General features: G+C 44.1%; 1 protein-coding gene across 1 annotated transcript in view; it reads left to right on the top strand.

Annotated features, from left to right (window-relative positions):
• LOC134608770 (dynein axonemal heavy chain 5-like) overlaps positions 1-15,977 on the top strand; it is a 315,738-nt gene that overhangs the window by 262,579 nt on the left and 37,182 nt on the right. The window contains exon 74 of the mRNA XM_063451865.1: positions 5,648-5,780. Within this exon, the coding sequence (XP_063307935.1) occupies positions 5,648-5,780 (133 nt within the window). The remainder of the gene's footprint in view (positions 1-5,647; positions 5,781-15,977) is intronic.

Raw genomic sequence — 15,977 nt, 5'->3', positions numbered from 1 at the left:
GATCTGCCCCTGATCCTGCTGGATGCATTTTGTTCTGACTTTAGGTAAATAAAGCCGTTTTAGTGTATAGATCATTCCCCTGCAATTTCACTGCTCAATTCACTGTCATTTAGGAGTTAAATCACTTTGCTTCTGTTTATGCAGCCCTAGCCACACCTCCCCTGGCTATGATTGACAGAGCCTGCATGAAAAAAAAAATGGTTTCACTTTCAAACAGATGTAATTTACCTTAAATAATTGTATCTAAATCTCTAAATTAAACTTTAATCACATACAGGAGGCTCTTGCAGGCCATTAACATAGCAGGGGATAAGAAAATCTTAATTAAACAGAACTTGCAATAAAGAAATCCTAAATAGGGCTCTCTTTACAGGAAGTGTTTATGGAAGGCTGTGCAAGTCACATGCAGGGAGGAGTGACTAGGGTTCATAAACAAAGGGATTTAACTCCTAAATGGCAGAGGATTGAGCAGTGAGGCTGCAGGGGCATGTTCTATACACCAAAACTGCTTCATTAAGCTAAAGTTGTTCAGGTGACTATTGTGTCCCTTTAAATATTGATGCTTTGTGAATCTTCTAAATACTTTACTTTGTGTAGGGTTAGGTTATGAATGCACAGATTTTAATCCGGATCACTGAATGCATGCCATTGTGATCGGAATTCGTTATAGTTAACGCATTTTGTCTATCTGGACAAAATCCGATGTTTAGTGAATAGCCCTGTTATTATACACTACAATAGCCACAACTAAATTGGAAGATATATAAAATACATTTAGAGATTTCAGCATAAAATATAGAATTTGATTTCATATATTAATTAACCACTATATCCATCAAACCTTTTCAAACCTTGGACTAATTAGTGATATTGCCAGTCACAGTTTTTTTTTTTAATTTCAGGTTATATTCTGTGCATATATTAATGCATGAATATATTTGTAGCTATGTATTTGTGGATAATTATATGCATACATACATATATCTGTTTTCTTTAAACAGGTAACTAACAGTAGACTTTTTTTGGGACTAATTTTAGTGTATCTGAATTTAGACAGGTTATCCAAATTCCATATCTCAGAAATGCCATATGGTCTTATAACCAAACAAGCTTATCTCTCAAAGGTCAAACATGTTCCTTTGATTCGTAATTCAGAGTTCACCAAAAATAGATGATTGAGGTGAAAAAAGATGATTGAGGGTTAGGGCACACCAACATATGTTGATTTTATTCACTGCTAAAGTGAGAGCTGACTACTAAAGGAATAATTTTGGAGCAATAAAATACCTCTAAATTGATATATTCTATAAACATTGATTGATTGTTTTTTTTTTTGTGCACCTCCCCATTTTCACTCTCTTGCGTTCTCTTTCTCACTTAATCTGTGTATCAATTGGCAGGGCAATGGGCCTATCAATGTACTGCAAAATATATACCTAATATTCACATTATTCTTATATCTAAAAAAGGCTTGCACTTTTGGCTGAATGAAACACTTGGTGTTTGATAGTGGCCCAAATATCTCAAATGCTTCTTAGTTTATTTTCAATCTTTTTTTATTTCAGCATAAAACCTTTGCAAAGTCAGTGTTTCAGTTCCAAGCAGAACTTTCATTAGGATGATAAAACCAATGTAACATGCAATTGCAACATTTATAGGGAAATAAAATTGGACTTGACCACCACCTGGGTGTTCAGCCGTTGGATGTGTGGCATCCCAGTGGAAATACAATCACAAATGTACTCCTTGCCCAGAGAGCAACCTTCAAAGTGTTCTGTTACTATAGAGACCACAAACTATTTAAAGTGCCCAATGCAAAAATGTACCAACCATTGGCACTAGGATATCACACAGGCCAACGATCAAGCACACAGGTAGTGGGTAAGTCCAATGTTATTCCTCTATAAATGTTGCAATTATTTGTTAAATTGTTTTTACCATCCTGATGTTTACTTTGTAAAAGAAGATTGAAAATAAGCCAGGGAGAGCTTATATTTTTTAGTATGTATACATATTGCAGTACACTGGACATTGGGCAATGTTTGGACAAGTCGAACTTCCACAAATTTTCTTTTTGGTTGAAATGATTAAGTCCAACCAAATCTGTGCACAAATCTATTTAACAGACAAATATCATTGGAATGTATAAATCTTTTGCTAAGCAATGTTTGACAAAAGCATATAAATTAAATTAAATAATTAACCAGCAAGATGTTCACACAATCAGCAATTTCAGTGGCTACATGATGTGTCCAATTCATTTATTTTTTTAAGCCCTTTTTAGAAATGTTATGATCAAAACTGTATTACTGCAAAATAAATGTTGCCTGTCATATTGAAGTGTAGAATGCAATTAGGTTCAGGAAACGAAGATGATCAAACTGCGAAGGTGGGATGATAGGAACATATTAAAATCAAGTCCTATTATGATGCTAGAAAGTAACTGTTTATCACTGGCAGGTAGTCTGTGAATTGAAATTCAGATTGTCAGAGTAATAATTGCAACACATTCAGACTACAAATAAATGCACATAAGTCTGCTTGACTGATCATGTATGTAGGGTTTGAAAATGTGGCTTTTGAAATGCCCTTATGGAAATATACATAGAGGTTTATACCAGTAGAGATCCTATTTGCATAGCTTGTCTCCTCAATCTACTGTGTATATGTTTAATCTTCAAGACATGACTCATGTTTTGCCTAGCAATCCTTGGATTTCTTCGATTTAGCCGTTGACATAACCTTCTCTGTGAGATGGTTCCATGCATGCTTGTCTACTTAAACAAAAGCAAAAGGGCATTCATGGGAAGATTTGGCATTGACTATAGTTTATATTAATATGTGGTGAGCCTTTCAGCTGTTATGATCTAAATCCTGAAATCTGGTGGTCAATTCACATTAACCTAGTGAAGCCTAGTGAGTAAGACTCACCAAAACCAGCCAAACAGTCCGCACTCATAAGAATCTCAGAACAATCCACCAGGCAGAACATAGAAAGTGCATACTTTATCGTAAAAAGTGGTTAGCAACATGTCATAGAAATAAGTGCAGACCTCATAAGTGACAGGTGTTAAAAAAAAAATGCAATAATAGAACAATACAAAAAAGGAAATACTTGCACCTGCCAGAAAGGGGGACAAAAATATGAAAAAAACTTACAGTAAGTCTTGACACGTTTAGTGCCTGTCCTGACTCTTTATCAACATGACTTTCAACATTTTGTCGATTTCTACATTTGGGATTAATCCAGCACCATTAGTAGGATCTGGGATACATTTAATCATGTAAGTGTTCACATTGTCTTATATATTTAATTCCCCAGGGAAACTGGAGTTGTGACAACAAGTAACGGAAGAAAGGTTTTTCCTGTAATTCAGCTGGTTTTATGACTCTAGTCAGTAACACTCCTAGCATTCATATATAGCATATTGTATACTTTACAATACACATTATATTATGTAAAATGTGGAGCTACATATTTAATTGAAGAAAACATTAATACTATAATAGAACAAACAACTAAAAGTTTATTATGGGAACATTTATTAAAGTTGTTATGGGAACATTATATACAACTATTATGTACATGATAAAATGTGTGTTTTTGAACACGATACTGTGTAATTTTTGGCTCCCATTCATTTTCTGACTTTAATAGCCAAGCCCATTAAGCCAATGGTGAGATATTATTAGTCATTATGAGTAAGAGCATTGGCTCTAGCATAGGCAATGCATAAGCAGTCTGTGGACATGGCCAACATCCCAGCTTCTGAGATAGTAATATCTCAAGCACAAACTGCCTCCAGCTCTTTTTTTCCTTTGTTTAACCTCTTTTTTCATTTGTACTTGCAATCAGACCTGGACTGGCCTTAGGGCAAACCAGGCAAATGCCCAGTGGACCATGATGGCCATGGGCTGAGGCTGGCAGGAAAGATCATGAGATCTCCCCTGTCAGCTCATGCAGGGCAGCAACAGCCCCAAGATGGAATTCTGTACCATCATGGGCCGGAGGGGAGATTAGGCAGTGAGCCGGACACCCCTCATGCGCGCTGAGCAACTTCCTTTCCTCCTCTCGCGAGCTCTGAGATTATTAGAGTGTTGCCATGGTAACCAGCAGCTACCCTCTAAAACAACTGGGCTCGCGAGATGGAGAGTGACGTCGTCTGTACCCTGCGGAGATACAGACCAAATAACCTGCCGGCTGGACCACCAGGGATCTGTGTGCGACGTGCACCCTCTCACTGGACCACCAGATATCTACAAGCTCCCTCTCCCCCCTGCAAAGTTAGAAGGGGGAGTAAAGGTGATTTTTTTTTAATTATAAAATTAATAATTTAAACCCATATCCAACCACTATATACACACACCTCACATACACACTTCACCCCCTGCACTAACACACAAACACACTAGACACAGTCTATACCCCTATATACACACTACACCTCCTGCACTTACACACACACACACTCTCTGTACCCCTCTATAAATACTACACCCTCTGCACTTACACACAAACACACACTCTATATTCCGGTATGCACATTACCCCCTGCACCCAGACAAACACACTACACACACTCTATACCCCTTACATACACACTATACCCCCAGCACTAACATACACACAATAAACACTCTCTGTACCCCTCTATAAATACTACATCCTATGCACTTACACACAAACACACACTCTATATCCCGGTATGCACATTACACCCCCTGCACCCAGACAAACACACTACACAGTCTCTATACCCCTTACATACACACTATACCCCCAGCACTAACATACACACAGTAAACACACCCTGTACCCTCTAAACATACACTACACTCCCTGCATGCAATCACATACTTTATACCACTATAAATACACACATTACTCCCCCTGCATGCACACACACTAATCTATATCCCCTATAAATACACATTCTATACCCCCTGTACGCACTACAACACCTATGCATACATTACCACACCAATACACATGCTCTACAGCCCTTATATGCATACACACACTAGAGCCCCTAGATACACTCACAAGCACACAGTACAGCCCTTACATGCTAAGTCCCCTGGGCCCACACACTCCACAGGCCCTATAAACACACACACACTCTACAGCCCCTAGCCACACATTGTACAGTATGTGCATGTCAATGGTGATGACATTACACGCCCCCTTTCTGGCCCCGCTCCTCCAAGTGGGCTGCTCTCCCTTTAATTGCCCCGGCTGAATTTTTGTCCCAGTCCGGCCCTGCTTGCAATTATTTTTTAACACAAGGTTTGTGATATTCGCTAATGAAACGCAGCCAGAATAACACACTATACTCACAGTGAATAAATTCAGTGCTCCTGCATCCTGCCACGGCCTTTACCGTAATGCAATGCTGTAACCATATTTTTAAATCTTCTTATAGAACCAAGAAGGAAATGAAAATATTTCATGCTACTACCAGCAGTTGTAAAATACAATTTACTTCATCAACTAGCCTAGATTCCTAGCACAGGACAACTGAAATGCCTTCAGTAATATCATATAATATAATATAAATAGGGATCCTGTGTGCAATTGAATGTATTAACTTTACTTTCTGACATGTATTTATTGCGGCTTTCTTGTCTGTTTGTCTTTCTGTTCTAGGTTAAAGCACGTCTTCAAAAGATGGGCCCATTTCAGCCAATGAATATATTTCTAAGACAAGAAATTGATCGCATGCAGCGAGTGATAGCACGGGTTAGAAGTACACTTACTGATCTGAAACTGGCAATTGATGGTAAGATATTAACCTGCAAAATATTCCTTAATGCAAATATGTTTAATACAAGGGCTGCTGTTGACTTACAGAAACACCTTAGGTTTAAATCCAAAACAAAACTTGATGACCCGCTTCCCTAAGGATCCACCCTAGGACCATATCCTCACCTCTCTACACAAACAATGCCAATTATGCAAGCCAGGATGTCAGTGGAATAATAGCCAGACACAAAACTATGCTGCATTGCCAAGTATCCATCATAGTGTTGACAAAATACAAGCAAAGGGAGATATAGCTCTGAGAAACCACTGATGCAATCCGCAGTCTCTCTAATTCGGTAAACAGAAGTATATTGACGGAGGAGGTGGAAGTTGTGTCTTGGGATGTCCTTTTGTCTTTGTGATATGAAAAGATAAGAGTTGAACAGAGGGGGACTTAATAGCGTAGTATGTCATAATCAAATGAGATCAAGATAAAGAAATGCACTTACACTTTTTTTTTTCTTTTGTAATTCTTTATTTGTATACGACATGGGTGCTGAATATACGGTCATCCAGGGTTACAAACCTGGTATGTTACAAATCACAGATTGTATACATATGCAAAGAAAAACTGTTTTGGTAACAAACAACATGGTGCTATTGGTCGCCCGTGCCTGTAAAGTCAGCTGAGCGAACAGTTCTAACTATCGGTGGTTCCCCTGTTCGTTTGTTTGCCTTGTATGCTGTTCCCAGTGATTCGCTCCCTCTGTGGTGGCTGTGCGGGTGTTGTTTCTTAGTGGTTTCGTGTGGTGAGTGTCTTGTTAACCCCGGAAGATCGTCCTATAACACTACTTGTATGGGTCGAGGTTTTGGTTCCCGTCGAACGTATAGAGTAGGTTCCACGGAAATAGTAATAAACAGAAAAGAAAGCAGAAAGATAGGAGGGCGTGGGAGAAGGGGGGGGGCTACGGGGGAGGGGACCTATCTTGTGTTGGCAATGTTGAGGTGTGTTATGTGAGGTTGGCCAGGTTGGAGTTTTCCCACGGTTCCCATATCTTCTGGAAGGCTTTTAAGGTGCCTCTTACTCCATCAAGTGGACTTCCTTGATCCGCCTTATCACCCCGGCCCTGGGCGGGATGGTTGGTTTGAGCCAACCGGAGGCTACCGTTCTCCTAGCTGCCAGGGTGATTCTGTGGATCAACTTCTGCTCGTGTCTCGACCAGCCGTCTATGGTTCTGCTTAATAGGAAGAGCCACGGGTCAAGGTCTGGAGCTCTAGAGAAAATCTGGGTGACTAGGTCTTGTATCTGCTTCCAGAATGGGCCTATCAGCGGGCATTCCCACCACATGTGGATGTACGTTCCCCTCTGGCCGCATCCCCTCCAGCACGTGTCTGTTGGGGTTTTTTGCATTTGATTCAGCTTAACCGGTGTGGTGTACCAGCGCAGCATTGTTTTTATGGATTGTTCCTGGAGGGCAACACACACCGATGAGGAGTGGTTAGCCTCCCATATCTCTTGCCATTCTACCCCTTCCAGGGTTTCGCCCAGGTCTCGTTCCCATTGATCCGTGTAAGTTAATTTACCCCAGTCCCTGGCTTCGGAACAGAGGTGGGCGTACAGGAGCGTGATCATGCCTTTGGGTATGGTTTCTTGCAGGCAAATGCGCTCGTAGAAGGTCTTTTTTTGTTGGGCTGCTATTTGTATGGTTGGTGTTTTTGCGAAATCTTTGATTTGGAGATATCTGAAGAAATCGGCGGGGGTTAGGTGGCCTAGCTGTCTCAATGTGTCAAATGGGATCATTTCTGTCCCCTCATATAAATGGCAGATGCGTTGTAGGCCTATCCTCTCTAGGTTTCTAAAGTCTCTAGCTGCCATTCCGGGGGTGAAGGCCTTGTTGCGTAAGTATGGGGTGAGGGGGGACGGGTCGGAAGCTAAATGGAATTTTAATTTGAAGGTGTCCCATATCTTCAGAGAGTTTAATATGGTCGGGCATGTGATCCTAATAGGTGGCCTATGTTCCCTGGGGACCCACATTAGTAGCTGCGGGAGATCAGCTCCTGTCATTAAGGATTCTATGTCTGCCCATTTTCTTTCACCGGGGGGAGTGTGCCACATCGCTATTTGTGCTAATTGAGTAGCTACATAATAATAGTAGATGTTCGGCAGGCCCAAACCCCCTCTCGTCTTTGAACGGTACAGGATAAATCTAGAAATTCTGTGTCTTTTGTTTTGCCAAACAAAGGTTTCCATAGCCCTTTGTAGAGGCTGTAGGGAGGATCTGGAGACGCGGATGGGCAGCGCCTGAAACAGGAACAGAATTCTTGGCAATATATATTCATTTTAACAGCGTGTATTCTCCCTATCCAGGAGATAGGTCTGTCCACCCACGCCTCCATCTCCCCAATCAATTGTTTTATCATTGGGGCGTAGTTCTGCTGAAATAGGTTTTCTGGTTTTGTTGTTAGGCGGATACCCAGGTACTTGAGTGTTTGGTGTTCTATTCTCATCTTATGTGCGTCCTGCAATTGATTCATTGCCATTGTCGGTACTCCCAATGGGAGAACACTGGACTTCGTCATGTTTACCCTGTATCCGGAAAAGGTCCCAAATTCATTTAAGACTTCCCTTAGGGCCCCCATTGAGTTTACCGGGTCGGTGAGCGCCAGGAGGACATCATCCGCATAGGCTGATACTAGGAAATCTCTGCCCCCCACTTTGATACACTGTATCCTTGGGTGCTTCCTCAGGGCATGCAGTAGAGGCTCTAATGATAGGGCGAAAAGGAGTGGGGAGAGAGGACACCCCTGTCTGGTTCCGTTAGAAAGCTGGAAGGGATGGAGCGGAGCTCCTGCTATCTTCACCTGTGCTCGGACATTGCTGTACATGGCTCTTAACCCCTTAAGGACCAAACTTCTGGAATAAAAGGGAATCATGACGTGTCACACACGTCATGTGTCCTTAAGGGGTTAATAGGGTCATAAACTGTTCGGGAAACCCTAACTGGGTCAGTAGCGTAAACAGGTAGGGCCACTTCACTCTGTCAAACGCTTTTTCAGCGTCGAGCGATACGAGCATCGTTGGGGTCTTTGTGGCCACCTGGCGCCAGATTAGGTCAATGTTTCGTCGGGTGTTTTCGAATAACTGCCTGTTAGGTATGAAACCTACTTGGTCGGCATCTATCAGATGATTTAGGAATGGGTTCAGTCGTTCTGTCTGGATTTTCGCTAGAAGTTTCATGTCAAGGTTAATGAGGGATATTGGTCTATAGTTACCTGGAGCGAGGGGGTCCCTATCTGGCTTTGGCAATAATACGATGGTGGCTAATGACATATCCGGATTTGGGGTGCCTCCCGTCCGGAACCTGTTGAAAACTGTTGTTAAGTGTGGTACCAGTTCCTCGCGGAAGGCCTTATAATAACTACCGTCGTACCCGTCGGGTCCTGGGGCTTTATTCCCTTTTAAAGTTGTTATCGCTCGATCTACTTCGTCGGGGGTAATATCTGCAGCTAGTACCGCCACTGCCTCCCTGGGGAGCGTCGGGAATTCCAAGTCCTTAAGGAACCTAAGGGTGGCGTCTTCGTCCTTTTTCGTCATCGTCTCCGTGGTTGGTGAGTGGTTATATAGGGATTTATAGTATTCCGTAAATACCTCGGCTATGTCTTTAGGTGAGGTTTTAATGGAGTTATCTGGGTGTCGAATGGATGCTATATGTCCGCGCCTCATTCTCGGTTTTAGGACTCTAGTTAAGAGGGTATGCATTTTATTGGCCCGTTCATAGAACGTGCGTTTAGTCCAGGTCATTGCTCTGGCAGTATCATCTAGCATAAGGGTGCGTATGGCCAGTCTAGTCTCTTCTAGTCGTCGGAATGAGGCGTCGTCAGGTCGTCTCTTGTGTGTCTGTTCTTGCGTCCGTAGCTTAGTCAGTAAATTCGTTAAGTTTTGGGTTCTAGCTTTCTTTCTCGCGGTCGCTAATTTAATGAGCGTCCCTCTTATAACTGTTTTATGTGCTGCCCATGTTGTCTCCGGCTGCACGTCTGGGGTGATGTTGGAGTCGAAATATTCCGCTATGTCCTTGCGGACCTGTTCTACGATCTCTGGGTCGTTTAGTAGTGAGGCGTTTAGTCTCCATGTCCACGGGGAGCTACTGCATAAGTTGCCAATGGTGAGGTGGATGTCGGCGTGGTCAGACCACGATATGGAACCTATCTCAGATCCCATGACTATGTCTAAAGATCTGTTGTTAATGAGGAACATATCTATTCTGGAGTAGGTACCATGTGGGGCCGAATAAAACGTGTAGTCCCTCGTGCTAGGATGATGTGCTCTCCATACGTCCACCAACCCGGTATCTGAGATGAACCCATGGAGCAATTTGTCCTGCCCTCCCCTACCCTGCAATCTGGGGCCGTCCCCTAGCGAACTCCGATCGACTACGGGGTTTGCTACTGCGTTTAGGTCTCCTCCTAATATTATGAGGCCGTGTCCTAATGCCTGAAGTTTGGCCTTTAATTCATCCCAGAAGTCTGGGTCAGGTTGATTCGGGGCATATATGTTGAGAAGGTGTAGTTTGTGGGACTGTAAGGCGCCTGAGGCTATAATGTACCTTCCTTTGGGGTCTGCATCTATGGTGTCTATGTGAAGTGGGCAGCTGTTGCGGATAAGTATGGCCACTCCGTTGTGTTTGGTAAGGGCCCTGGCCTCGTAGGTGGTGCGGAATGTGTGATCTTTTAACTGGAACGAGGCTTGTTTCGGTAGGCGGGTCTCCTGTACAAAGGCGATATCAGATTGCATTCTCTTTAGTTCCCTGAACAGGAGACGTCGTTTGGTCGGCGTATTGAGCCCTTTAACATTTAAGGAAGATAATTTCAGTGACATGTGGTAGGATATGGATGATGCCTTCTATACGCCCACCTCTGTTTACCTCCACCACACAGCATCCTATAGTGTAGGTAACAACCCCCAGGGTGGGAGGTAGGAGGGGAAACTGGGAGCAGGTGAGACGGGATGGAAAGAATAAGGGGGAGTAAGAGTGAAAAAGAGAACGGAAAGTGAGCACGTAGAGTGCTCGGTTGTGGACGTCTGGACTTATCTGTTGCCAGACTGGTGTGGGGTGTACATTTCTCCATCTCGTCTGCGCACCGCGCTCGAGCGAGGTGGGTATGTATGGCTTACTGACCAAATTGCGCTGTTTGCGACATGGTTCTAAAATGAACGCTTTTGTAACACAGAACATGAACTCTTACGTATTTAAGAAAGGTATAAAAACAAATAAGGACAACTGTTCCTGTCCGACTTGTGTGTCTAGCGTGGTGCAAGTGGGTCGCCTGGTTATGTTGTTTGGAAGGCAGACAGCATGACCCCTTGCGTGTTCCTGTATAATATGCACAATGCGGGCAGCTAGCTCCTGCCTGGAGTTTTGTAACTTTATAACTAAGTAGTCGGGGAGGGGGGTCCTTCACTATGCTGAAACGTCACGGAGGGGGTCTGAATCTCTCGGAGTGGGGAGGGGGGGGGGAGTAACCCCAGTACGGGGGGGGGGGGTATGTTGCTGTTCAATGGTTAAAGTTTTTGTGATTTTTTATTTTTTTTGTTATTTTTTTTTTCTTAATTATTATTTATTTATTTATTTTTTGGTAGGGGGGGTGTTTAAGCTCCCGCGTTTGTCCCCCTGCTGCAACCTTCCTTCAAGTTCCCCTGAATATAAATATGATTCTATCTCCGAGGTGTTACACTGCAGAGCTATGTGTCACTCTGTTGTTTCCCGCCATCAGGAGTCACCCTCCTCGTTCTCTACATGTGCAAGCTAAATCCCCCATACAGTGCTATCGTCTGCCTCCCGCCTCTGTCACCTACCCCTCTTGTTCCCCGACTAAAGTCCCGTCGGCCGGTGTGGCAATCAGGTCCGCGGCCCCTTGCTAGGCCCTCTCCGGGTCCGGAGGCTCCGTCGGCTCTCTGTCCCTTAGAGGTGGTGTGTCCTGTGGTGCAGAGCCTCCGGCCATATATGCCCGTCTTGTCCAGATCCCTGTCCAAGCTCAAGCCCCCAGGAGCGTATCCCCTGGTCCCCCCTCCCAAACGGCCACCGACCCCATTCCCCGGGGCCCACAGAAGGGATGGCGGGGGACGGGGGGGGGGGGGGGGATGCTGTACACCGTGGCCGCCACGTGGACCCTTACCCCCAGCCCCAAAGATGTGGTGAAATTTCCCCTCCTCTGAGCTCAGGACCCCCTTCTCTTCGTGACACCTTGAATTACTGTACCCGGTCCGGTCGTGAGCGTCTCTGTCCTCCGGCGTCCTGCCACTCCGTCGGCAGGGGGATGAGCTCCTCTCCGGTCCCTGCACCCAGCGATAGTTGCGCCGGTATCTGCGCTCCCAGGCCTCTGAGGAACTTCTCCGGGTCTCCGCTAGGCAGCAGCACTCGGGCCCCACCATCCCGGAAAGCCAACAGCTTGAACGGGAAGCCCCAGGCGTACCGGACTCCCGCTCTTCTTAGGGCCTCGGTCACTGGCCTCCATTCCCTCCTCCGTTGCAGAGTGCTGGGGGCCAGGTCCTGGTAGAGCTGGAGGGTGGCTTCCCCGTGCTGTATCTCCTCTTCTCTGCTTCTCCGCATCAGTGCCTCCTTTGTCTGGAAGTGGAGAAAACGGATGATCACATCTCTTGGTGAGTTGGTATCTTGTTTTCGGGCTCGGAGTGCCCTATGTGCTCTCTCCATGCACCACTGCTCTTCCGGCAAAGTTGGCAACAGCGGTCGGAAGATTGAGAGGAGCACCTCCTGTAGTGGGCCTTCGTTCTCCCGCTCCGGTAATCCCCGCAGCCGGATGTTATTCCTTCGGGAGCGATTAGCTGTGTCCTCGAGCGCCAGCTCCATCTCAGCCACTTGGGCCTCGAGTTTTTTAACGTGCGCCATCACTGTGTTATGGGCCCGGGTCGTGTCGTCCATGCGATCCTCCAATTGAGAGGTCCTGGTGCCCAGCGCCGAGATTTCGGCGCGCAGGACGGACGTGGACCGGTCTATTTCTCCTGCCAGGTACGTCTGCACTTCTGCCAGCTTGGTTAGGATTTGTGCAGAGTCTCCCGTCGTGAGGCCAGAAGTCCCTGTTGCTCGTGGTGAGGAGGACCTTGAGGAAAGGCCTGCTCCGGTGCCATTTTGGCTCCCTGCTGGCCCCGATTTTTGGACCGTGAGCATGTCTAGCACCGATGTCCCAGTGTCTGGTCCCTTCTTAGGGTGTTTTTTAGTGTTCTTTTTGTCCATATTGCGTGTTTTTGCGTGTGAAATTAGCTTATGTGGGCTATATATAGCGCTAGGGTGCAGGAGCTCTACTCCCGAGCTTCCAGCTTGTTCCCTGGTCAGGCCACGCCCCCTGCACTTACACTTTTATGGAACTTAAAGTAAGCTCCATTGTATGAGTGGTACAATCCCCACTTGTGGACAAGAGGTGTATTTCTTGGTCTAAACGTGATGTCTCATGGAATATGTAATGAGTAAAACAGAGAATAGGGAGACACCAATATAGTGAATTATATTAGGCGAGCAGAATGCTCTTATAGCTCTTATATCCATAATACTGGTAAAGCATCATGGGAGATGTAGTCTGGAGTGCTAAAAGTTGTCTATTCCTGTTTTAGAGACTCTAACTGGCTCTTAGAAATTATTGTGGAGTGAAATAATCCCCACTGTAGGATATATGCTTTATTGGGGTGCTCTGCGCAGCGGTATATAGATTAAAATACAGGAGAACAAATAGTGTGATCCTATTAGAAGTATGTGCTAACAAATAAAAATCTACTTACAAAATTCAGAACAAAATGAATGGCTTTTCACAACCCATAAGGCTTGGTTGGTATAATCAGTCCAGAAGAGCAAAACAAGACAAGGTCGAGGAAAAGTAAAATGTATACCATATTTATTGGAAATAGTTAAAAACATGCATTAAAACAATAAAATAATACTAACATGTAACCACCAATGCGTTTCACCACTGAAGGGCTATATTCAAAGTGTTCACATAAAGGTGTAAGTGCATTTCTTTATCTTACTTGATTGGGACATACTATACTATCAAGTCCCCCTCTGTTCCAACATTATCTACCCAAGTTACAGATACATAAACATGTGGTACAGTACAACCTCTACATACAGCAACCCCCTCCTGATGGTCACCTGACAGCTCCCCTCCTTCTAAGGAAACTGAAGGAGCACTATACTAGTGATCTTTTCGTGTAAGCAGCTGCTTTGAGAATCAGCTACGTAATGTAAAAAGGATACAAAATATCCTTGTATCTTGCTGCTATTTCAATAAATGGGAGGGAGAATCTCACATCACCATCAGAAAATCCAGAAAAATTGGATATTTTAAAAACAATGCCTCCAAATGTCAAGATGATTTGTTGCTCAGCCTGTCTGCAGCATCTCCAGTCAACAGTAAAGGAGGGTGGGGGAAACCGTAAAATGTATCGTGACAGATTTTTCAAACACGCAGTTATCATTCGTTCTTAACAAAACCATTAGATGTTTTTTATTGCAACAAAAACTGTCTGAGGTTGCCCCACCTACCCCTGTGGATCAGCTTCCACTGGTTGCAGTGGCCAGTTATGCTGTTAAAGTCTATGTCTATGTGTAGTGAGTTTGGACAGTGGCTTGGGGACATCATGTGAATAAGGCAACATAATCTAAAGTTTTCTTTAAATGTCTATATTTTTAGGTTTTTTTTTAAGATGTCCAGTCACCTCACTGGCCCACCTGCCTTTAGTTAGGCCACTGACAGTTTGAACAAATGTAGAACATTGCTAGCTGATGCAAGTGAAACTGAAATAAAGGTTTTTTTTCTACAACAGTTTAATATCTTATTTTTGTGATTTCAGAAGGCCTGTTGCTTTGAATGAAACAGCTTTGCTATGCGTAAAGGCTTACAGCATACCTTAAAGGGACACTCCAGGCACCCAGACCACATCTGCTCATTGGAGTGGTCTGGGTGCCAACTCCCACTACTCCTAACCCTGCAAGTGTAATTATTGCAGTTTTTTATAAACTGCAATAATTACCTTGCAGGGTTAACTCCACCTCTAGTGGCTGTCTATTAGACAGCCACTAGAGGGAACTTCCTGCTCTATGTGCTAGAGCGTCGCTGGACGTCCTCACGCTGTGTGAGGACCTCCAGCGATGCTCAAATTCCCATAGGAAAGCATTGAAATTCGTTTTCAATGCTTTCCTATGGGGAGACGTAATGCGCATGTGCGGCATTGCCGCGCATGCGCATTAGGTCTCCTCGGCCGGTGGGCGGGATCAGTCTCGCACACCGGCCGACGGAAGAACAGGGAGAAGCGTCGCGGAGGAGGAGACAGCAGCGAGGGACATCACCGCTGCCTCAGGTAAGTGACTGAATGGGTTTTCACCCCTTCAGTAACCAGGGATTGGTGGGTGGGAGGAAGAGGGACCCTCCAGTGCCAGAAGAATGGATCGTTTTCCTGGCACTGGAGTTTCCCTTTAATGTACTAGTTTTGGTGCATAGATTCTGTCCAATTTGAGTGACAATGTAAAAACTTGCTGTTTCTGAGAAAAGGCTATGTTTGGCTAAAAATACTTCTGTAGGGGCTGTCAGGCAGATAGCCACTAGAAGTGCTTGCTTCTTAAGGCCTTAGATTTTCTAAGGTCTCCATGTTGTATGTCATCATGCATTTAGAGAAGCATTTGATTCGTTGCTTTTCTATGATAAGGATTGGGTTGTTGGTGCACAGCAATTACTGTGCTAATGTCACGTTTGCTCCATGCTTCTCTATGAGAAGTATCTGATTAGACAAAAGTGATTAGAATGAACTATTTCACCATAAAATAGATTGAACAGCAGTAAGAATACTGTTCCAGCAGTGGAATAAAGGTACATTCTACAGCTTTTTGTAACTGTTTAAGTTTGACAAGGAGAGGCAGTAATTAAAAGTGAAAAAGGAACACTAACTTTAAAAATAAATAGATTTATTTAAAAATACATTCAAATAAATATATTTATTTGTAACCTTAGTGTTCCTTTCAATCTATTTGTCCTTAAGCATGTACTCTTTACTGATGTAACAGCCTTGGCATGCCATAGCGTCATGGTGGGCAGAACAACACTAGTCAAAATGCAAACTAGGCACTTTCTGTGTACCAAAATGTACGGTGTAGGTGCTATTCTGTAAAGGGTAGCAAACGTATTCACTACAGATATTGTAAGAGTCCTCCAGTAAGCAATATTTTCTAGG

The sequence above is a fragment of the Pelobates fuscus genome, chromosome 4, assembly GCF_036172605.1.
Source record: "Pelobates fuscus isolate aPelFus1 chromosome 4, aPelFus1.pri, whole genome shotgun sequence".
Lineage (NCBI taxonomy): Eukaryota > Metazoa > Chordata > Amphibia > Anura > Pelobatidae > Pelobates > Pelobates fuscus.
The sequence above is the reverse complement of the archived record's forward strand: the minus strand, read 5'-3'. Positions and strand labels throughout refer to the sequence as shown.